General features: G+C 43.2%; 1 protein-coding gene across 1 annotated transcript in view; it reads right to left on the reverse strand.

The window, feature by feature from the left end:
• ncoa1 (nuclear receptor coactivator 1) overlaps nucleotides 1-24,366 on the reverse strand; it is a 53,549-nt gene extending 29,183 nt beyond the window's left edge. Inside the window, exons 1-3 of the mRNA XM_020056185.3 lie at nucleotides 23,787-24,366; nucleotides 15,757-15,934; nucleotides 1,497-1,586 (exon numbers count right to left, since the gene is read on the reverse strand). Of these exons, the coding sequence (XP_019911744.2) occupies nucleotides 1,497-1,586; nucleotides 15,757-15,761 (95 nt within the window). The 5' untranslated portion in view covers nucleotides 15,762-15,934; nucleotides 23,787-24,366. The remainder of the gene's footprint in view (nucleotides 1-1,496; nucleotides 1,587-15,756; nucleotides 15,935-23,786) is intronic.
• Nucleotides 24,367-24,719: the final 353 nt, after the last annotated feature.

The following is a 24,719-nucleotide window of genomic DNA, read 5'->3' on the forward strand; positions in this document are numbered from 1 at the left end:
TGAATACGTTCCAGGTAGAGATGTCAATGAATACGTTCCAGGTAGAGATGTCAATGAATATGTTCCAGGTAGAGGTGTCAATGAATACGTTCCAGGTAGAGGTGTCAATGAATACGTTCCAGGTAGAGATGTCAATGAATACATTCCAGGTAGAGATGTCAGTGAATACATTCCAGGTACAGATGTGAATGTATACATTACCATTCCAAACTTTGGGGTTACTTAGAAATGTCTTTGTTTTTGAAAGAAAAGCTAATATTGTGTCCATTAAAATAACAACAAATTGATCAGAAATACAGCGTAGGCATTGCTAATGTTGTAAATGACAATTGCAGCTGGAAACGGTTGATTTTCAATGGAATATCTACATTTCTTGCATGGAATGGCCTAGACTGAAGAGTTTCAGAAGAAAGTTATTTGTTTCTGGCCATTATGAACCTGTAATCGAACCCACAAACGCTGATGCTGAAAACACTGAACTAGTCTAAAGGCCAGTTTTATTGCTTCTTTAATCAGCTTTAAACAGTTTTAAGCAGCGCTAACATAATTGCGAAAGGGTTTTCTAATGATCAATTAGCCTTTTAAAATGATCAACTTGGATTAGCAAACACAACATGCCATTGGAACATAATGGTGATAATGGGCCTCTCTGTATGCCTGTGTAGATATTCATTTGTTTCCAGCTACACTTGTCATTTACAACATTAACAATGTCTACGCTGTATTTCTGATCAATCTGATGTTATTTTAAAAGGACAAAAGACATTTCTAAGAAACGTCCAAACTTTTGAACGGCAGTGTATGTTCCAGTGTCTAAGTTCCAGGTAAAGATGTCGATGTATATCTTCCAATCATAGTCAGTAACCCCATTGCACTACATTCACAACATTGTGTGATTTGGGTCTCACGGTCTGTGCCACCTTGAATTAAATGATTATAAACCTGGAAGGGCCAATTTCTAAATGTTTTGCAGTGAAAATAAAGTATTAAACTGTGCTGCTATACTAACTATATCAAAGTCATTGTTACAATAAATGAATAACGTCAAATGTAAACTGTGTGCCAGGGCCCGTCTGATCCCCACAGCCTGCATTCTACTGACCCCTTCACCACACCTACTGCACACTCAAACTCCCACTGAGGCACCTTATAAACGTGTTAGCTTGACGGTCTGCTCTTAACGCGCTTTCTACTCAACACCGACAGGGGTTGTAACGCATGGAGCCAGATGACAGGTAAGTACAAATATAACAGGCACATGAGCTGAAGAAACAGGTGACGAGGGATGCAGGGAATGTCAATGCTAAGGTGACAATGCAAACGAAGGTGCACATAAAAGGCCATGCCTGAAGGACGCTAGCTAGGATATACTGTGTCGGAGGCAATGCTTCTTTTTCAGTAAAGTGCTTGTTGATGGATATGACTCCGGACTGACATTTGTTCTGGATGAGCCCGTCTCTGCTACGGCTGAAGGAACAAATGCACGGTGTTCTTACCTCTGCCCTGAGGTGTCGCATGGTGAGCCTTTCCTCTTGCGGAACTCAGGTGTGGCAGGGTCCAGGGCACTTTCCCCCACAGCACTCATTCTGAGAGGAAAGAGGAAAGGGTGAAATTAAGAAAACAACCACAATTACAGCTGATCAAAGACCTGCCAAAACAACGCTTGGAGAGGAGTCAAAGTTAATATATATTATTTATTTTTTAACACTGAATGTAGAAGAACTATGTTCTTCACATTAAACCAAAGTGCCACCCGGGTGGCCCAGATTGGCTTCTATCTTTTGCAGAACCAAATGAGGCCTCTGAAGCGAATGGAACCATTCCGATCTGGCGCCCAAATGCACGCGCCCACGCCGATCGCCGAACTGATCAATGTGTATCTGATACACTCCTGGCCCTGTCCTCCTGACCCAGGCAGTGTTATCGGCAGTGGGGCCGTGCCAAGGGATTGTGACGGGGATTTCCCGGGCCGCGTGCGCGAGGGGTCAAAGGCACGTCGCTGTAGGGAAGGCGAGCAGCACCACAGGGCCACACCGATCAAAGACTCGGACGGGTTGAATTAAAGCCGGAATCAGCGGGCCAACGATAACAAAAGAGCCCGTCCCGTGCAGATCTGAGGTGCTGGAATTCAAAGCCATTTATCACAGCCGCTGTTTAATGAAAAAGAAAAAGGAAAGAGGAGGGGGCTGGGAATGTGGCCCGCATTTGAGCGTCCCACTGCAAGTCATCTGACTGCCGCTGGGTCATGCACTTTGAGGGGTTTATATAACGCCAAACTATAGCCCGAACTAGTGTTGTGGCCCATTTTGGTGTAGCTGTTACTGTGTCCCCCATCCCCCCTCCGCTTTACACATCATATTTGTGGCACGTATGTGAAGCCGAAAACACGTTCAGTCTGTGGTGGCATGTTGTGACCACATGGTCAGATGTATGGTGGTCACACAGCACAGAGCCTGCTGTTGATCTGCAGAGCACCGCAGGATACTGGCTCTTCCTGTACATCAGGTGTTGTCAGCTAGCAACTACCTGTAGTCATAGCAACAGGTTATGGTGAGACGAGAGTCTTTCTCTGAGGGAACTTTAAATACACAGAGCTAAAAGAAATACATTATAAAACATGGTACATCCCTGACTTACATATCTACCAAATTGAACTAGGGTATTGTAGGGAGCTATATTTTTGCCTAATTTTGTTAATTCCATTGAGTTTTTCCAGGCTTCCATCTTCCTCAGCATGTTCATTTTCTTTTTTTAAACCCACTTTTTTAAATAGAAAAATGTAAGTGCTCAAAAACACTGAAACCACAGCAGGCCAATTTTGAAAATGTTTTAATAATAGTTATGATATCGTTCTGCCAGGTATGCATTGGTTACTTTGTACTTAACATTTAATTGACATGGGGAGGCCTTAATCTACCAGACAACTGTTTACCTTTCCAATGATAACGGCTCCACAAAGTGGTAGGAGCCCGCACAGCCTACACAGATTCTACACTGTACACAGGTCATTGTCTTTGCTTGTCAGAAAGTTGAAAGAAACAAAACTGTTGCATTCCTTTCATCTTACAGGCAAATTCTAATTCTTCAATTGATGCAACTGATTCCCTACTGAGTTCAATCCATTTTCAATATATTGGATTCCATAACAATGTCTGGAATCACTGATTCCATAACTCTTTTTCTGCATCCGAAATGCATACAGAACACACACAAACAGACATCCATATGCACATACACACACCACTGGTTTTTATGGCCAGTGTCCACTCAGCCAAACGTTCTGATGCCGTTTAGTGTGCTGCCTCTCTGATGAGGGGACCACTGTGACAGGCGTTATTCAGGACCTCTCAGGCCAATACACCCCCCCACCCCACATCGGTCCGGCTTTGATCCACAGGCACCGAAACAAGCCACTATTGTCACAGCTCAGAAACCCTGGGCGGCCGTGCAGCCCCCCCCCCCCCACTAGCCTAATTTCCAGCTTTTCACCTCGAAATAGAGCCACAAAAACCACAGCCAAAAGAGTAGCACTACCCTTTAACTCAGGCTAGAAAGTTAGCACCTTATCTACTGGAAGAGAAATCTGTTCTCCAATCCAAAAAACACAAGTGTGGGGGGGGGACGGGGGGGGGGACTCTGATAATAACTCAGACACAGGCCAAAACGCCAGCACCCAGACAGACGAGAAAACAAGACCGCCGCTAACGTACAGCCCAGACCAATCACTGCACAGCGCATGAACACGCGCCACCACGACACATCGTCCCCTCAGAAGCTGTCAACGCCGGGGTGCTTACAGGACTGGATCCTACATCCAACTCACTGAGCCTATTAGCAACATGCTTCCTCAGCCAAGGTAAATATTGACTGGCAGTGCCAATGATCCTATCTGCCAAAAAATGATGATTATTACTATAAAAACAATCCCTCAGCCTAACACCCATGTGATAAATCCTGAATCAACAGTTTCATTTCCGCTTTCATGCCAGTTTTCAGCTGTTCCAGCACTTGAGGGTCCATACAGGGCACAGGCCCTTCATAACACACCACCTGACTGAATCAGAACACAGCCACATCTTCAAACACAGAATTCCGCTAAAGTAGCACGTCGATAGCGCCACGGCACAGCCTGACCTTTCACACACTTAGGCGTCGAATCAGAAGCGGCCGTACCCTTTCAGACAAGACAATTCTGGTTCCCGCGAAGAACGTTCAGGATCTTTTTCCCGGAACAACATAGACGTTGAGTATTGACGTGCCATGTGTTGTTTTTGTTCCCCCTTTAGCTGTGGCAGGCTAGCAAGACGCATTTTCTTTCTACTTTCAGCATAGTGTTAAGGCACGGTATAAATCAACTGTGGTGCACTTTCAGAGAGCGCCGTCTCCACCCAGGCAGCGGACTGGTAGGCCACTCTAATGCAGCTCAAGATTACTAGATTGAGAGTTCTGGTTGCCTAGTGATGGACGTAGTCTCGCATCAAACATGGTGTTCCTCTACTGACTAGGGATAGGCCGGTACAGTGGCGGTTCAAGATGGTCCCCAGGAAAGGGTTAAAACAGGCGTTTGAAAAGCAGCTGTGAACGCTTACAGATACACAACTGGGCCGGAACCGAAGCACTTCCAAAGGCGCAGAAAAGGGTGTTATATTCTAACCCTATGGTTAATGTCAGGACGGAGACCGTGGATGGCTGTTCATGCGCCGTTCAGTACAGCTAGCTCACCGGCCCTGTGATACCTGCCGTCTACGTCTGGAATGTGGGAGGGTCCTTCAGACTGCTCCTTGAAGGATGACAGGCAGCAGCACCTTTATCCTGTCAGTGGGCTGGGCCAGGACAGGCTGGTTCCTGTTGGCTAATGGCTCGGGGCCTAGCTCTTCTATACACTGCTCTCTCTCGCTCGCTCGCACGCGCGCACGCACGCACACCAATGAGAGGAGAGGACGTCCTTTCCGCTGATGATTGTCTTACATGCCTTAATGTAAAGTAAGGCGGAGGCTTTCGAGTGAGCAAACCCCATACACATGCATAGCTATACAACACACTCACACACACACACCCACTGTCTCGTGCAGGACTATAAATAACGGTTGACTGTGTTAATATTAACTACTTCCAATTATTAGTATGCACATACAATTTTGCTATCTATTCTGATACTGTGAAGTAAGATACTAATACACCATAAAACAGCCCTCCAACTGCTTGTGTAGGCCAATTATTAACAACATCCTGCCATAATATGCCCAGCATTCAGTCCTGCTTGACAAAACAATAACACTTTGACCTCAGACCAATGTCATTCCTGCTCCTGATAGAGGAACCCTTCCAACTGAGATCACGCTTCTGATGGCTGAAGAAAGGTCGGGTCCAGACCACAGCCGATCTACGCCCCAGTTGGCCTTTATCTCGTTCGCCAACTGAAAGACTGACGCTCCCCAAAACAACAGATTCAGATACTTTTAAATAAGACAGAAATGTAAGAAAACCCTGATTACATAAATGACCCTAATGTCTTCACGTTTCACAGACCCAACGTTCACGTTCTCCCTTTCATCGGGGATGACTGAACGATGCCCGTGCCGAGGGGGAGGGACAACGGGCTTGTAAACGCCGAGCTACATTTTCCAAGTCCCTCCCAAGGTAGCGTGCACCGCACTTCCATAGAGCCCCCTGGAGTTTCCAACGCCTTTCGGAACTGTATCGGAGTTCCTATGCAGTACGCGCGCGATGGGCTCGACTCGCCCCGCAACGGACGGCCCCAATCCTGAGTGGTCGGTCTCAAACACGCCGGTGCAAATTCCAACGCAGCAGAAATGACCGCGCAGGCGTAGGGAAGTCTAGCGCTTTATTCTTTCTCGTCATGTAAACAAGCCCCCGTGTCGCCGTCAGGGGAGACTAGTTGCTTAACTAGACCCAGCCCTGACCAAGGCTCGTCGTCATAAACACACTTACTGAACCCAATGACCAAACTAAACACAGGCAAATACAGACAAAGGGCAGAGGCAAACATATTGTACATGGGGCGCTTCCACTGCAGTCCATTAGGGCCCAATGTCTTTTGGTTTATGTTTCTACCTGGTAATTAATTACCCTCATGTAGTGTCCTAGGTTCAGGTCAGTCCCTGATAAGGACAGCATTAAAACCAGAAGTGTTTCATTGCTGTAGGATCAAAGCTCAGTACGAGAGGTGTACAGCCACACTACAACATTGAAGATGTCCTTCTCACGAGGGAGCAATCACGTAGACGGGACAAAAGGCACAACACAAACGCACACGTTTGTCTTTTCCTTGTGGGGACTTGAGACTTAATCCAGACCCAGTAATAGATGCTTTTTTTATTCCCTAGTCCTAAACCAAACCATAATAACCAAACTGTTATGCCTATTCTTAACTAAGCCCTAACACATAAACCTAACCGGCAATGCCTAAACCCCAATACTACCTATTTTCCTAAACCATACCTCTAAGCCAAAAATAGCACTTCACCTATTGCGGACCTGCCTTGAATTGTAATTAAAAGTTCAAAGTATAAGTGATGGTAATGATCCCACGCTCTGGCACATTCAGGTTTATGTCTTTGTCCCCACATGCCTTTATCTCTTCCACTGGGTTCCATGCTGTTCCATCCGCAATCCCCGATCCTGGCTCCCGCCTAACGCTTTGTTTTGGTGAGCTGTACCTTGCCATCGCCACAACAGGCCCTAAACCCGATTTCCTGTTAGCAATCCCAGATAACAAGCGTGTCCTGGCGAGCTCACAGAGTCACTGCCCTACCAGTCTCTCCAGGCCTGGTGATAATGGTCACATCCACCCCCTGCACAGTTGGTGAGCCGACACTCCAGTCAAAAGGAAGAGGAGATGCGCCTGCAGACTGGGGCTGGGCGCTGCCGTATGACACAGTGGTGCTGATCCTCCACGAGTCGGCCACAGTACAATGTCGATGGTTACTAATATTAGTTATTAGTAAGTTCATATCTGGCCCGCTACATCCTGCCGCCCGTAGCCTCGTGATACAGCTTCTCTGAGGGGAAGGGTTCCGACGGTCATAACATCAGCTAGTGGCCATGTCGTGATGACACCCATATAAAAAAGTAGTTCGATGTCTTCCCAGATTAATGGGGTATCCTGTTAGTCGGGGCGTCCTGTTAATTTTGTGCTGCCCTCGTCTAGCGACTAAGCGCCAAGTTGCACAGCCAAAACAATGGCAGTTGGTGCGTCCCTTCCGTCCACGGCTCTATACCTGTTTCCAGACATAAGCCCCAAACGGCCCTTCCTGTCCTCCTGGCTGGATGCCAGGCTGCCCAGAGGGCCACAGCTGAAGAGCTCTCTTAGTCACACAACATGGAGCATGGTGGCACCTGTCACAAACCACTAAGCTCAAAAATATGCTTTTTTTTTTTTTGCACAAACACTAAGTCAGGCTGCTTTTGAATGAGTATTGCGCAAAGTCTATGCTCTTCGAGAAGAGAAGACTGATTAGCAATTGCAGGCAGCCTTTGTTCAATATATTCTATTTTTGTAATAAGAAAAATGTAGGATATAAGCTGTGTCCTCAAATGACCTTTCCCCTCTTCTTCCTAAATGATGCTTATCATTCTAATTTCATTTAAACACTCCCTAATGAAAGCAAAGCCACTTTGCAAATCAGTTTCCATGAGCATTACAATTTGCCATTGTCACCTTCAGCTTCACAGCTTTAGAACCCCTTTCTCAATCAATAATTGCTCGGGCGACGCTGTTGCAATGTAAAAAAGTACACCCTCCGGAAAGTTGTCTTTTCTTTTCCATATTTGAACATATGTAACCTTTACATCAACACTACTGACCGATAAAGTAACCACATTTTACAGATAACAGTGAAATATTGTACTTTTCAATCCTTTATCCATCAAAAATCTACAGAAATGCAATTGGATAGTGCAGAGAAAGTAAGTACACCCCTAGGGTCAATAGCTAGCGTTGGCCCCTTTACCTGAAATAAGTTGATTTAGTCGCTTGTCTATCTTGTCTATCAATTTTTGTCCACCACTCTCTACAGTACTACTTCAACAGTGTCATGTTCAAGATGGTTCCTAGCATGCACGGCCTGCTCCAAGTCACCCACAGCACTGACAGGATCGATATCTGGTCTTTAATTTGGCCAGTCCGTAATCTTTTTTTGCCATTCTGTTGTAGCTTTGCTTGTGTGTTTTGGATAACTGTCCTGCGGCAAGATCCATGTTCGGTACAGCTTCTTGACAGATGGCCTCACATTCGTCTAAAGTAGTCCCTGGAACAACATTAGTTGACTCAACGATGGCAAGTCGACCAGGCCCTAACGCCACTGCCTCCATGCTTTACAGTTGGTTGGACGTTCTTCTGTACAACGTCAGCGTTTAATTTTTACCAAACACGTCATCTGGCATTGCAGCCAAACAACTCCACCTTGACTCATATGTCTAGAGCACATTGTTCCAGTAGTTTTAGTCCTTAACCAGGTGCTGTCTGGAAAACCTCAGTATTGCCTTGATACAGACATTTTCTAGGGCAGGAGCGTCTTTCTGAACTCCCATGCAGGCCAAGTTTGTGCAGTGTATTTCTTACAGTTGACTCACACACCTTGACATTGATTGTGACAACAGATGCGTGTGGATGTTACCCTGGTATTCTTAGAGACCCGTATGCCCATCTTTCGGACAGTTCTTCTCAATATGTAGGACTGTGGAATTATTTACTTTGAACTGCTTGGAAATGACTTGGTAACCCCAGCCAGACTCATGGGCATCAATAAGGTTTCTTCTGAAGGCCTCAAATAAGTATTTTGATGTTGGCATGATGTGTTACCATGCACACATACAGTTAAGACCAAACCAGACAAAGTTTCTCATCTTTATGTTTAGCTGGACCCTCCCATGTTGTTTCCAACTTATTTTGTAGTAATTCGCACCTGTTTTGACGCACCTGATTCAAAACAAACATTTTCTGCAGTGTAAAGATAGTGGTGTACCAACCTTTTCACCATAAGGAAGTCGCCATTTTGAAAATGGTTTCAAAGTTTTGTGTGATTTATTAAATTGGGTTAACTTTTTTAATAATAATTTTAAAAGAAAACTACTTTCCAGGGGGTGTACTTACTATTCTACTTGACTGTTACCAAAAGATATAAGCCAATACATTAAAGCAGTATAATGTGATGAATCATATGTATGTTATAACTAGGCTATGACCTAACTGAATACCATACGGGCAAATTAAACATGAGAAAAATGTAGCCCATGTGACAGGCCCCTGCAACCACATGGCCAGGGGAGAGCTGAGAAAACTGGATGTGGAGCGGAGAAGAGGGGGGCTAAAAACAAAACCGTTTCAAAAGACACGCACATATCAAGTAACCCCCGCAAATCCCTCCCTCCCCACCTAAAAAACCTAAACATCCACCTCAGCCAAGAGGGCAGGCACTTAGAACACAACTCTGAAGGATATGAAGCTACTTATTCCCAGACACACATAGCCAGAGGCCTTTGTTCCCCCTGCTCGCTGCTCCGAAATACTGACACACGACCTCACCTGCCTACCGACATACATACCTAACCTAAAGATTAAAAAAACAGGATCAAGCAGAGAGACAGATGGGGGCAGCAAGAAAGAGCCCCGATTAGAAATCCACGCACCTGAATCCCAACGGAGTTCAGCGCGGCCTAGCGCTGGATTGTTTGTGTTTGCGCGCGTGCGTGCGCGCGCGTGCGTGCGTGTATAAGAGAGAAGTCTCGAGGAGCCCGTCAGTCACTCAGAGAAACAGGCAGGTGCCACGCAGCAGTCCCCCGGAGTGGGCTGAGAGCAGCAGCAGTACACAGCCAGGGCCGTAACTCCTCCAAACAGCATGGGCTCTGGAAGAGGCAGAACACCGCAGAAAAGCTCCATTCCAGAGGCAGACCGCCCCCACTCTCGCTCTCCCTTTTACTACTCCGTCTTTCCTTCTTTCACAGAACGCTCCTGGCCTCGTTGGTTTGCTCACGCTGGGGTACTCTAATCACCTCCTTCACAGGCAGAACAGCAACAGCAACGTATGGCACGGAGAGAGAGGGCCAGCCCATCACGGAGAGACAGAGAGGGGGGAGCTGCTTTTGTCCCCAGGCACTGGGAACAGGGCGAACAGGGTCTGTGGCAGGCAAGCGACAGGGCACGAGAAGAGACCCCGTGAGGAGGACCCTAAGGAAAAACACGGTATCCCATGTTTTACTGTACACAGGACCCCCACCAAACCCCCACCCCCCACCCCGGCGGAAATGGTTTGCTCCATGAGAAGCTGCTCAGTCACTGTTGCAGAGTTCCTCCCCCTGAAATATAGGACAGGGCAGGGAATGTATACAGTTCTCCTGAAACCACTAACACACAACCAACTGGGTTGGCTGCATCTCCGCTGTAGCTGGGTCATAAATGATCTGCAGACCCCTTTCAAACACCAGCAGGCTTCAAAACAGAGGCCGCAGTGAAATTAAGAAACATCCACATAATGAGCACATTTTTTAACAGCCCTGAAAACGTAGGTCGGCGCGGTAAGACAGAGATATCCGCGTGTCCATTTAAAACAGCAACAGTAAACAGAGCGAATGCCATCCATTCTGTGTATGTTTCACGCCTCATTTGGCCACGTCTCCACAGAAAGGAACACCACCCCTGGGTGTCGCATTACCAACCTGATCCCCCTCATCACTTGAGCTGCACTCCAGCCTCTCCCGTTCGGTTCCGGCCAAAATACTAGGTTGGGTTGGGCCAGAGCCAGCCCTTCACCACCCTCCAGACCCCTGGGTCTCATGTCTCTCTCACAGGCCTTCATTCTCCAACTGGTGCCCCTCATAAATCAGCCTGCTTGGCTGTCACACACACTCACACACACACTCACACCTGTCCTTCTACCCACCCTGCCTCTTAGTTCCTAATGATGACAACATTAGAAGTCCCCACACCGCTAATATACACTCTCGTTCTGACATTTCTGCTACATATGAGGTAGTTGGGGTAGTTATTTAAGAACTAGGCCCAGGAGACAGCCCCGACCTGCAGGGATAAGCCTGGCACCTGGGGCAAGGACGGGAACAGCCAGGGGGGGCCAGAGGACAGAGCCCAGACATGCCCCGTACCCTCTCTGCTCTTCTCAAAGTATTGTTCTAGACTTACACTGTTTACAACTTGCTTTAGGATGTTTACCTAGAGGAGGAAATCACCAGGCGCAGTGCAAAGCTCTATGGCGCGGCCCTCTGCCCCTATGGCGTGGCGCCCGCCTTCTACGGCAACAGACCCCGCCTTCTACGGCAGCAGACCCCGCCCACTATGGCAGCAGACCCCTCCCTGTCCTTCCCGTACTCTCCTCTCCCCTGAGCCGGGACCAGTTCTAGAGCACCACCGCTACAGCAGCCTGCATGAATCGCTAGGGGCAACAGCCAAAATGAGGACTTACATTTATGGTTAAATAGGACTAATGTGGGGGGGTAACTGTACAACCCTGTTTCCAAAAATGCAAATATAAACAGAACGCAATGATGTGCAAATTGTTTATCCCTGTATTTAATAGAAAATCGTACAAAGACAAAATAATAAATGTTGAAACTGAGAAAGGTTACAGTTGGGGCAGAGGCAACAAAAGACAGGAAAAGGATTATAATGCTAAAAAATATATACTTAACCTGGTGGAATATCACAACTAATCATGTCATGTGGCAACTGGTCAGTAACATGATTGGGTATTAAAAGATCATTCCAGTGAGGATGGGAACATGATACCAAAAATAATTTCTAATTCAAAGTGGGCATATCCTTTTCAAGACACAAATATCTCAAGTTCCAACATTTGATATGTTGTCTTTGAACTATTTTCTATTGAATACAGAGTTTATATGATTTGCACATCATTGCAATGTTTCGGTTTCCATTTTACACAGCCTCCCAACTTCTTGGGAAACGGCGTTGTAACACATTACGCTCAGCGAAATGATAATGTCACGGATTATGGTTATGGTAACCGTTGTTACTGGGGCATGGGTGTGGGTTTGGCCTGAGACAATAGCCACAGTGGGAATGGACACTTTTAGGGCTTATAACAACACCTAAAATTGCAGTCACTGCTTTAAATAAATGAAGGCAACAGTTACGATTAATGTAAAGGCAACGGCTAGCATAGCGAAAATAAGGCATCAATTACAGCTAATGAAATGGATACGGTCGGGCAAAATTCTAAATGTGGACAACCCCTGTCTAAAGTGAAGGCTTCTAAACGGTTTACATAACAGAATCCCTCCACTACAGACCAAGTTCATCAGGGGCACATGTAGTCCCAAAGCACAACAACTCACCCAACAAAACGCTGTTGAAAAGTTTGAAAAGGGCAGCTGTGTCCGTCGTCTAATCAATGCATGTCGAAACGACGACCATACAAAGATAATGGTCTGTTTTTGTTGTGGAAGAAGCCAAGATGTTTCCTTAGACCATGTTACTAATTTGGCAGACAAATAAGCTGGAGAAGTGAGTAGAGAGGGAGGGAACCTCGCCTTGTATTTAGCAAAGCAAGAAAGATTAACTTGAATATAATCAACAACTGTTGTGGTTTTGGGGATTATAACACATCCTTAGCCCGTATATCTTCAGTAATGTGTACATTGCAATATGCCGCAATAGGGTGTAAAGATGCTACTGATTATCACCTCATTCTATAAATAATTTATCTTCGAGATCCTCTTCTTATAATTGTTATTCTTCATTATTCCACCCAAACTATCCACAAACAGCTTCTCATCATACACAATGCATTATAACTCACAGTAATACCATAAAATGTCATTCTAAATAAAAAGGTGTCCATCATTTTGTTTCATTTAGTAAAATCATGGATTACATCAAGTGTAAATTAGTTATAAGTATTGAATTATTAATAACTAATGTAAAAAAAAAAAAAGAAACTGAACTTTTATACAGAGGTAGCTGATGATTGCAACTAAGACCAGATGCTGAATTTAGCATCTGGTTTACGTAGTTGGCAGTGACTCACCACACACACTTTTATTATTTACATTCATCTTAAGGTCATTATTTCCATAAGAATAAAATAGGCTTCATGCAAAAATACTTCAGTAACATAAAATTTGGTCAGAACCAAGTAAGAAATGTGCCTTTTGAGAATACATATCCACTGTCTTTCAATAATTGACCAATTCAAAATGATTTCACTTTCCAACCAATTGGCAGGTGAATAACTTGAACACGTCTTTTTCAGCACAGCAATTGTACAGCAGCACGCTATGTCAGTGCAGAATATAGAGGTTGAATTATGGAACAACTGTTTTCATTTATTTATTACATATGTATTCAAAGCCAACATCATTCAAGAGGGTCGCACAATTTATGATTAACAACAGTATATTCCAGCATCTTTTGGTTTTCCATGAGTATGCGAATGCAAGCTGTAGCTGATCTTTGACTAAGTTAGGACCAAAACAGACAGCCCAATTTGCAACAATGAATTTTAGGCAAAATAAAAACCAGACTAACCTGATTTCACCTAGAATTTGACATCACCCTGAGTGGGAGGTCCCAATAGTAATATGATGAGAGCCAATAATAAAGCAGTTAATCAATACAATGCTGAAGTCAGAAACCAGGTAAGCTGTAAGTGTAACCCGCTAGGTAATTAGAGTAGATTATTCAGCAGTGGAGTGAGGCTAGTTGTAGTTTTAAAGACAGAGACACCAACACATAAAGCAGTAAAACAGGGTGAGAAGTCACGGCACGAGATGCAAGCAGCAGCTGAGATACTGTGTGTGTGTGTGATCTCACACTGCTTCATTAGCCCGGTTCCCCTCAGAGAAAACACACTCATCATTTGGGCTAAACTAATTGGCTCTCTTAAAGTGAAATTGAGGAGCCATTAAATGCTGACCAAAACAGGCCCATCTTACAGTGAGGCAGACACTTCTCTAAGCAACCCATGTACCCGGCAACATCCTGAAAGAAGGCTATTGATGAACTGATTTACTTTTAATAAAAGTTTGAACTTCATTGCTCATAGCCGTGAATAGTGTAGATAGTAATCATATTTAGTTATGAAGGCACAAATCTTTAATTGGGAAATTGTGTTTTGTGTTTATAAAATGGGTTCTCTCATTTTGCTGGAATATTTCTGCAGTGTTGCCTTAGAAACCCTGACAAAGACAACAATGTTTTTTTTTTGGATATAATAAAGGGATGTGGTTGTTCACCTAATGGGAATATGTTATTAACAACAATATCCCCCTATACTAACATTTGTATTATTCATTTATTATTGCAGTAGAATAGAATCAGTCGAACTCCACAACCCCTATTTTCACAGTGGCATAGTCAACTATCATGTTGTTTGGTCCATGTACAGCTGTCCAGTTATCCAGAACACTTGGGTCAAAAGGGCACAAACAACTGTGGCAGGGAAGACTTGCACTGGTCGGAGTGAGGTTTAATAGCAAATGTGAATGAACCCATCTAACAGGATTTGCAGGACCACAAAAGTTGACAAGATTAAAGGCATAAAGGGAAACTAAAGAAAACACACAAAAAGATGATGCAATCAGCTATAAACTTGAAACTTGTTACATAACCACCTTTAATGTAATTGTTATACTGAATGTAATTGCTTAATGTCGCTTTATGAAGGACAAATACTTGAAATATCATGAAAACTATATTAATGTACAATTGTAGAAATGGTTTAGTCATGCACATGACAGCAGTAATTTATTTGGTGGATTTCATTGCGTATACAGTAGATGAGCATGAGTGATACGGCACAGGCTGGGTCAGATTTCACATTTCCATGGCAACAGCAGAGGAACTGTTAACTACTGAAACATCAAATTTTAAACATGAGGGGGGTTGGGGAGGAGGGGGTCCTAGAGTAAGGTGGGGTCTTTTTGAGAGAGATGGGGTCTTCTAGAGGGAGGGGCAGGGGTCTTCAAGAGGGAGGAAGGCACCTTTAAGGGGGTGCTTTGAGAGGGAGGGGGTTAAGACGGAGTTTGTTTTCTTTTACCAGTTCTGTTGAATCTAAGATATAGCATTTCAAACCCTGTATAGGGTAATCCCTTTAGGAATGGATACAGAAAACGGGAATTTCATATATCAAAACGGAAACAAATGTCACAAATGCCTTTGGTTTGTGCCACAGCATCTTATGGAGCATGTGATTCCTATGGGTTGGTTTATGCGGTCCAGGCAGATGCATGCAATGAGTTCCTGGACTAAACTTGCTCTGGATATGTCTGTCCTCAGTGATCCCAAAGGACTGGTTGCCTGGATGTCACCAACAGGCTTTGCTACTTTCGAGCCGACATTACCACGAACGGTAAACGTTGCCAACATTGCTTTTCAAAGCTGCAATGCATATAATGCGATTTCTGAATTTAATCTAAGGCTAGTCAGGCTGCAGTCACCATTCTACCATATAGTCCTATCCAGTTGCTGATTGTGACAGAATGAGAGATCATATCAATGACATTTCAAATCATTGACCCTTTCAACACAATGTGGGCTGGGTTTAAGAGGAGGTGTAGACGAATCAGGCCATTGACCAATCAATGCAAGGCCCTGCTTATGTTGAAAAATGGATGATAAACCAGGCCTATATCCACAGAAAGGAAATTAAAGGGACAAGCTAGGAACACTGCCAACGGAGGCAGAACAACAGAAACCTAACCATGGGATGCACCTGACGTGAGTACAGCAGCACCGTAGGCCAAGAGGGGGGCCACACTTACTTCATCTAGCGGTCTAGAGGGGGACTCATGTGGGGGCTGCTGTGGCTGTGATCCTCGGCTCTGAGTGGGGTGGCGAAACGGGCTGGCTGGCTGGATCCAGGAGAGGGGGCTACGGCGCCACGGCCTCCCCGTCATGCAGTACCATCCCACACGGGGAGGAGGAAGCGAGCTGGACCTCCTATGAGGCAGAGAGAGAGACCATTTGTTCCAGTTGACAATAATTACTCCAACACTTTAATTAAAAGCCCAAGCATTTATTTGCACTGATCATAACTGGCACTTAACATTAAAGACCGGCTTCTATTTGAGCCACACATTTCTTTAATGCACAAATCTTTGCTCAATAACATTAGTAAAAGACAAGAACATTGTTTATTTTGAATAGTATTGACACTGTAAGCATTATAACATCCGAGATCCAATTTGGCTACCTACGATACACCACGGATTTTGGTCTTTTTTGGCACATTCATCTATTGATCGCAACAAGATCTCGCTTCATCATTCAACATTATACAGCCAGAGGGGGTGTTAGGACATCTCTCTGGTTGTATAATGTTGAATAATGAACCGAGATCCGCATTATTCAATATTATACAATGAGAGAGGGGTGTCAGGACATCTATTGGTGAAGTGAAAGCAGCTCCCAACATCCTACAAAATCTGGACAGTCACTGAACACCTATCTGGTCTACCCGGTATGATGTTCTCCCCACGCTTCACCTCGTATCTTGCTTAGTTGACCTGACCATGTCAAACCACACTGCTGTCACAACCATGGCAGTATCTTTATATTATTCCCCTTCCCCATTTTGTGTTGTCCAATTTGAGATTATGGCATCCTTTCATCACATTAACTGACAGTTTTGGGAAAGTTGAAGATCAGGTCGTGTAGCCTCCAATACATACCTGGCAAAGCCTGTGTTATCATACAGGTTGTCCAATCAGAAGAGTCAATAATGGGATCTGAGCCAAATCAAGGTAGGGTTGGTGCCATTAACTGAAATAATAACATGGAGGCCAGCCAGTGAGCTAGGAAGGCAATCATTCCTGTGTTCCTCCCAAACCAGTATTTCCGGGAGATGTATGGCTGGTCAAGTTCAACCAGGCACACAAGGTTTTGGCAGAACAATTTCAGAGCCTGAGTAACCCCGTCTTAGTGACCTGCATTTCTGCAGAATTGAGCCCGGCGTACTGTAGGGCTCTAGTTGAAAATTACACCCTGTTAACTAACCAGAATATCTATACATGGAGCTAAGAACCACAAGCAATTGAACTAAATATGCATTACATAGTTAATTTTTTATACCTTCCCAAATTGCTCAACATGAAATTGTATTGGCAGCCCTGTCTGAACATAAATTGCCAGCAAGCTGTCAATGTACACAAGTGCAGACTTCCTCACCTGATGACCTCAGGGAGATCTGCAGGTCCCACAGCCACCTAAGGGAGGCACTAGAGAGACTAATGATGCCCCACCTTCCCGGGCAACCCTGGCTAATTTGCATCACCCGTGGATGTTTTCCAGCAACCAATCAGCAAGGGGCACAGTCAAGGCTCAAACATAGCACATCTTCTTTACAATCACCACCAAACCCAATATGTTAGATACAAGACACACTATATAAGATTTAGTAGACAAAGCCTCAAACACGCTGCACTGTACGCTGTTTTAGGACCTCTTTCTTGATTTATAGTCAATGGCCATTACCCAAAGAAGCATGAGGTTATGGAAAACTAAAATGCATTACAAAGTATATCTAAGGACAAGTTTGTGAATTAAACTCATGGTTGAACTTTAGACACTACTATGACACAACCCAGAAGGGGAGGTTGCACATCATTTCAGGGTCAAGTGCAGGCTAATCCAAACTTTCATCTCTTTTATTTTTTATCCTCAGTCATTTATTGCCAAACTTGTTCCAAATAATAGTTCTACAGACACGTTTAGAGTAAAAACAATACAATGGGGATTAATGAAGTTGACCAGCCAAGTGCATATGCAAGCCTAATACTGGAGAAGTGCAAAAGTATTGCCATGACAATAAACATCACTCGACCTCACGGACACAGCTAAACATTTTTAAAGATGTCTACCCTGACTAGGAACAGTCAAAAATGGTTCGAACATCCACTCCTTCATTACAGTTTTTATTCAAGGCCATGGCTATCAGAAAGGAAAACAAACGGAGACAATAAACTAACTATCTCTCACTTCAGCCAAAGGTAACAGTTGGGGGGGGGCTCCCTAAGACCCAACAGGTGCATAGAATACCAAACAGGCCGATTATGCCAAAGTAGCCAAAAGCCTACATCTCATCCCTTTCACTGTGAGGACGTTTTACAGAGAGGTCATGCATGAATCATCCACTGAAAAGAAACCAACAAGACATATTTGAAAAATGTGTCTGAGACGCTCTATTAGAGGAGTGACATCACATCCACTAGCCCAGCCAGAGGAGGAATGCTGCTGTAGGCAACTAGCACCGTCTGATGTTTCCGCACAAACTGAACCCGTTTAAACATCCTGTACTTCGAGATGAGACTTACACTGCCGTTTCTCAAATCAAATCTGTTAAAATGACTCATGAGGCCATGGATCCAGAGAGCAAATGATACTGTACTTGAGAAGCGTTTTTTTCCCTTCCCACCACAACAAGTTGAAGGGAGGGCCAAGGTCACTCAGCCTGCCCTGCTCCCTGCCTGCCAAACCCCAGCTAAGCAGCTCAGTCCCACTGTACAAACAGTCATCTCAGTTCTCAATTCCTAGCGTTCCCCGATAAGAAATGGGACACTGGGATCTGGTTCCTCAGCTCGCTCCATGAGTGTGCCACAGCTCTCACTTCCCTCTCCTTCTCTGCTGCCCCCTCGATTTCCTTCCCAGCCCCCACAAATTCACACAGTCTGCTGCACAAGCTTTATTTTTTCCAGGGAGAGGAGAATGTAGGTCAGCTCTCTGACGGCTGGCGAAGGCACAGCTGAGCGCCCCACTCCGTTCCTCTTGCGCGCAGCAGCGGCGGCCGTGTGTGCGCCTCGCGCCGAAACAGGGTGGGAGAGTTGAGAAACACAGCACAACAAACACACACCCAGCAATCTGACCATCCTCACTGGGATGAGGACCATGCATGTCCATTAACCCTTCCTCTTAGTTTACAGGGTTAAATAAGTTCAAAATAGGAATCAATTGTACAGTTTTATATTGGCTCATTATCGCTCTGTTCACAAAAACATTGAAGGAGAACGCCGCTTTTTTTTTTTCCAACTTAATGTTAATTGATAATTCCACACCCTGAAAGAAGCATACCAAGAGAAGCCATTATAAACTTCAGCTAACTTTACACATGACTAGCTAAATATGAATGGTTGTAATCAGTGTGTGAATGTTACAAAACAATATCTAAATCACCTTAAATGCTTGATTTGATTTGTATAACATGCTCACACGCCCTGATAACTGACATTCATTACTAGCTAGCAATGGCTTTGTTATGGCTGTTTAAAGAAAACGGGTGTGCCAGCTATCTAATAAAATCAGTTAATTCAAAGTTATATTTTAATGCAACAGAACAAACATTGATAATGCGAAAACAAATGTAAAATTCTTTGTAACTATTTAAGGGTATGAGGTTATGTCCATGTGACTTTAGTTGTTGTCTCCTGTGGTGTGCACCTTCCCAGACACATCAACACGTGTTTTCGATCCTTTTACTCCCCGTTTCCCTATCTTCAAACCCTAAACCTAACCTTAACCATTAGTGACATAACCTTTAGGTCTAGAAGTACCCCATAATTCGGAAACCAAACACTAACCAGATTCAAAAATGTACCCTAAACCAAACCCCTAAAATTGTAAATAGTTTCTTGAACTGGCTAAAAAAAATACTGCGGGATTGAATGGTCAGCGTTTACGACTCCAGTAGCCCACATCTAGGCTAAAGTAAAAGCAGGATCTCTCTCTCACAAAGGCACACATTAACCTAGAGCGGAAACCCCTACCTCAGCCACTCACACAAGCTAACATGCATGACCTTTCTTCCTCTCAAACATTATTTGTAATATGCTTCTTATACAATAGGTTTAGACTAACCGTGAAAGGCTGACTTCGTTTTACAACAATGGATATACAACTGGTTTTTTGGGCTATGGTAATTAAAGCATAAAAAAAAAAAGAGTAACACAATGAATAGATACAAATAACCAGAACAAGGAATAAATAGAAAATGGTGTAATGAGCTCAGGGAGGCCCATCAGAACCAAAGATGGGTTAACCTTTTTAACAACTCTCTTTTTTACCTATCATTTAAAAGTGTACAAGGAGCAAACCCTAGCAACACAGAAGTTCTTATTAAGTCAGTTTGTTGTAAGCAGCATCACGGTACCAAGTAAGCCTAAAACATGTTTGCCAGTGACTGGTACACAACCCATGTAGTCTGTGTTTTGCAAGTTTGCGTGTATTGCTACAATACACGTTCAGATCAAGTTCACCATGCATAAAATATTTCAACCAAGTGGACAGACTTAAATGGAACACACAGTTTTACTTTCCCCTCCAGCTCACCTTACGTTTTCAGTGGGGTTCACGTCAGGGAACTGAGAAAAACTTCATTCTGTGGCCAGTGAGCCATTTCTTTTTGTATCTGAAGGAAAGCTTTGGATCATTGTCCAGCTGAAAGAACCAACAACGATATGGTTTCACAATCCTGGCAGAGGCAGAAAGATTTCTGGATGAAAAATGTCCTGGTACATGACAGTCCATGGTGCCAGTGTGCATCCTTACATAGGTTTTTATAGGATGGTTTTCAGGGCTTTTGGACATAAAACCGACCCAGAACTTCCACCATCATACTTCACAGTTTGTATGACCATACTGGTGTTTAATCACCAAACAATCTTCGGCAGTTATGGGTCAAAAAGCACTATTTTTGAGGAGACAACACAATCAGGTTCCCATCAAAGTTCCAGTAACGTTTAGGAAACTGCAAGCACTGACGTGTTTCTCTGGATGAGTCTTCAGGCCCTCTTCCTGCAAGTCCAAATAGCATGTAAGCATGGAGGTGGCATTTAATTGTTGTTTCTTAGACTTAGGAGCTCAAGATCAAAACTTCTGCATTATGCTACCAGGTAAGTTGACTGAGAAAACATTTCCCTGCACAATTAGGACAACAGTTACAGGGAAGGGACAAGGAACGAATAGGTAGTATGCCGGGCATGATTAGGTAGTCATGTTGGTATTAAGGCCAAACTGCAATTGTAATATCTACACCAGAAGCGTAGACCCATCCTGGCTCTCAAACACCACTTCCAGCATCAGTGGGTGTCCCATCCATTAATTAACCAGCACCGACCATGCAGTTTCAGAGGCAGACCAACAGTGGTGGACAGGATGTTGCTGGCTGCAGGAAGGCTCATCACAGCTCCAGTTGATGTTAACTTCTTAGTAGTGGAGAGGGTATTTTCAGGTACGTAAATATATTGTTCATTGCCTAATTTGTATTGTCGTCATTTGTGTTGTCTGAACTTTTTCCATGTTTAAAGATTATTATGGGAGTTTGGCATGTGTCACCTAACATTTATATCCCAGTGAAAAACATATGAGTTCCCAATTAAACTTGAAAATAAAACAAATGGGGAAATAATTATATTGGATTAGGTTCATATGAAATTCTAAGGGACACAATGATCGGGACACTTGTGAAAAATATGTATTTCTGAGTTTTTTTCTATTTTACAGTCTAATTTTCACTCATATTTTGAGGGGGGAAAAAGCTGATAATCAACAACAACTTTGTTTCATAGGCTTTCCTGCTCATGTTTACCAAGGGTCCAATAGTTCTGGGAGGCATTGTATGTAAAGAGAAGCCAGCTAATTGCTTCACTTAGGCTTACACTTGAGAGTTTGTGAATAGGACCAGTGTAAAATTTTTTATAAGACCTGCTATGGGGGGTTGGTCATTATTAGTGGAAATGCATTACACCATATTCTGATAAAATGTGTAGCAATAACAGTATTTTTGTTGACACACCTAAAATCCAGATAAGCGATTATTACAAAAAAAGCAGGTTAAACTGAAGATGTAATTATCAGTGAGTCGTATTGTTTTGTTTGGCTATAGCTTAAAGACTAATGTGAAAAGTCCTTACAAAAACACAGCTTTTCATCATACAAAAAGTTTATTTGGTGGCAATAAAAATGTATATAGTGAAATCGCCCATAACTTTGAAAGAAAGATAAGACTTATAGGCCATATTGTCAGCCCATAGAATCATTTCAAAATGAGGATCTAACATCAAAATAAAAGGCAAAGTTCTAATTTACAACAAATGTTTCAAGCTATCAAATGTATAAATGTAATTAATATTGTCATTCACAATATGATGCTTTTGCCTTTGGCCACAAGAACACCTGAAAAACCTCAGGTGAATACACAAATTCCTTTTCTAAGATTGTGAAAAGGAATGTATTAAACATGACAACACTCAAAAGGTTGTGCTTACATTTTCAGGAAATCTTAAAAGATCTGGGGGTAGATTTACACACTGAATCATAGGATCCTATAGTTCTCACTGAAGAAAGCCTTAAAATGCTTTTGGGAAATCATGCCAAGATCTGACATAGGTCACCCCCCCCCCCATCAGGTAGTATTTATCAACTAACCCTACATAGACCAAAAATAATATAACAAAATTGAAATTTTCTTCCCTCTTTTTAAACACATGAAAACAATCACAACATGCCAGTCATATCTCTCACCTGAGAAATAAATGCTGAATACAAGGACACAAGCATATACATCTGAGACTGCGTGGTAGCAAGGTTTTAGAATCTCGCAGCTCGCTACATGTTGTTCATTGCCCAAAAATACCAATTATTCCAGTGTAATACTTAAAACGTTCCCTTAGCAAGAGTGAAAAAAACTCTGGATAAGTGAGGAAGAAACAGTAGAAAGATGTATTAAAGGTGGACAAACATCTGGTCAAACATGAACTTTTTCTTTCGGAGCTTGTTAGTAGCGGAACCCCCAATAGCAAATATAAATGTTGGTGAAGAGAGCAGGTCTACTTTGACCTGCATACTCAAAACCTGATCGCACTGAAGTCCATGACACCTATACCTTAGCCTACATAATAAACTTGTTCCATGAGCCAAACTATTATTAGCTATGCCCTGTCAACTTGCATCTTAGAATCACTGTTAAACAAACGAGCTTTCAGTTGCGTTTACCCAAACACTACACCATTGCTAACAATCAAACTTTTTTTAAACACAAACAAGAAAATACATTGCAACGACTTAAAGGGCAATAAAAAACATTTCAACACTTTTAGGTTTACTAGAATCCTTAATCGAACTACTAGAATGATTAAATGAAATGCCCCACTGGCAGAGCAGCCAAAAGCAACGTACACTCGAGCCCTCACCCTACAGATCGTTATTGTTACAAACCTGTCAATCAATCTACCATCCTCATAAATTAATCCCAAATTGATGACCTAGAAAATAACTAGAGAAGACGCCCAATTAATTTGGCACAGGTGGCTAGCAGAACGTTGCAACCTTGAAGCGTGATCACACGTCATCCCTAAAACACGTACTATACAGAGGCGAAATGTTACTAATTCTAGCTAATGAAAACAAATTCCATCATAGGTTGCCTTTCATCGCTACAACACAGAAGTCTTGCAAACAAGAGGCACGTGCTCTACTCATTCATAACAAGTACTTGCCAAAAATCACACATCCAATTAAGAACTCAAGGAGAACTGTCTTGCTCGTGAAGTTGCTAGCTACAGTAATGAAACGTGGATTCACCTAAATAAATCACATTTTGTTTTAAATCTAACAAATTAGTAATGTTAGCTAAACAAAATGTTTCCCAATCAAATGCATAACACATCGCATAGCTGACTCCTGGTCTGATCATCTGCTAGTAGCAGCGTTACAACTAAACTAGCCATCCGCGGCTAAATCTGGTTCAGTCCAAACTAGTGTTTTGCAGCAATTCTTTAGGGTGTTTTGCAAGTTAACTTACCTGTTTCTCAGACTGTTTTATGTATTATGTATCCGATTTCAATGCAATCTTTATTTAGCTACAGGGATTGAGGGAAGTTTGATCCGCATTTCCATGCATTAAGCTCGGGCTAGCTAATTGAGATGTAAATATTTGTCAGCCATGAGCTAGCCAACAAGCCTGTAAGCTAGTCCGGCTGGTTTGATTTTCAGATCCGCCGTTCCGTTAATCAATCTCTTCCGCGGGTTATTGATAATGTGATCTAGCAGCGTAGTTACAGTCACTAGTCAAGGAAAAGTTCGCCGTTCGCTAATGTTGACAAACAAGGTTGAGATAAAAAAAAAATCACACGATTGAAGCCAGCGAGATTAGCAATGCTAACTAATTTAAAGCCAGTTTCAAAACCAGTTAGCGGTGTTCGGATACTCCTCGTCTCCGCTTAAAAAATAAAGTTATTTTGAAATACAATTTGCGTTTGTTTGGAAATTGTCATTCACGATTTGCTAATATTTGAATCTTAAATTGTCGCGTTGGTCTCTCCTCTTCGCCATTTTCAACCTCTCGCTACACAAACAAACAGGGTAGCTCGTGCACGTACAATGACAGCAGCTCAGTTGGAGGCTCGTTCACGAGTAAAGTAATTCGTGTGTTGGTTGTATTGTAGCTGCTTGAAATTACACAACTGACATTTTTAACATTTCATGAAGAGCCTCTTGTAGACCATGTTATGAATGGGTTCATTATATCTTTGAAGCATGCTTATTGAAGGCTACGCCGGAGATCAACGTCGCTTTGCTAGGTAGTGGGATAGCTTTGTTGTGAACAGTGGCACCAGCATTACAAATGTTGTCGATTTCAGAATTGACATGAAGTGAGTTTCCAGCTCAAAGTATAGTTATCCGTATTTCATATACATAAACATTTTCACAGACGAAATGTATTCAATAATGCCCA

This window comes from Esox lucius, chromosome 18, assembly GCF_011004845.1.
Source record: "Esox lucius isolate fEsoLuc1 chromosome 18, fEsoLuc1.pri, whole genome shotgun sequence".
Classification (NCBI taxonomy): domain Eukaryota; kingdom Metazoa; phylum Chordata; class Actinopteri; order Esociformes; family Esocidae; genus Esox; species Esox lucius.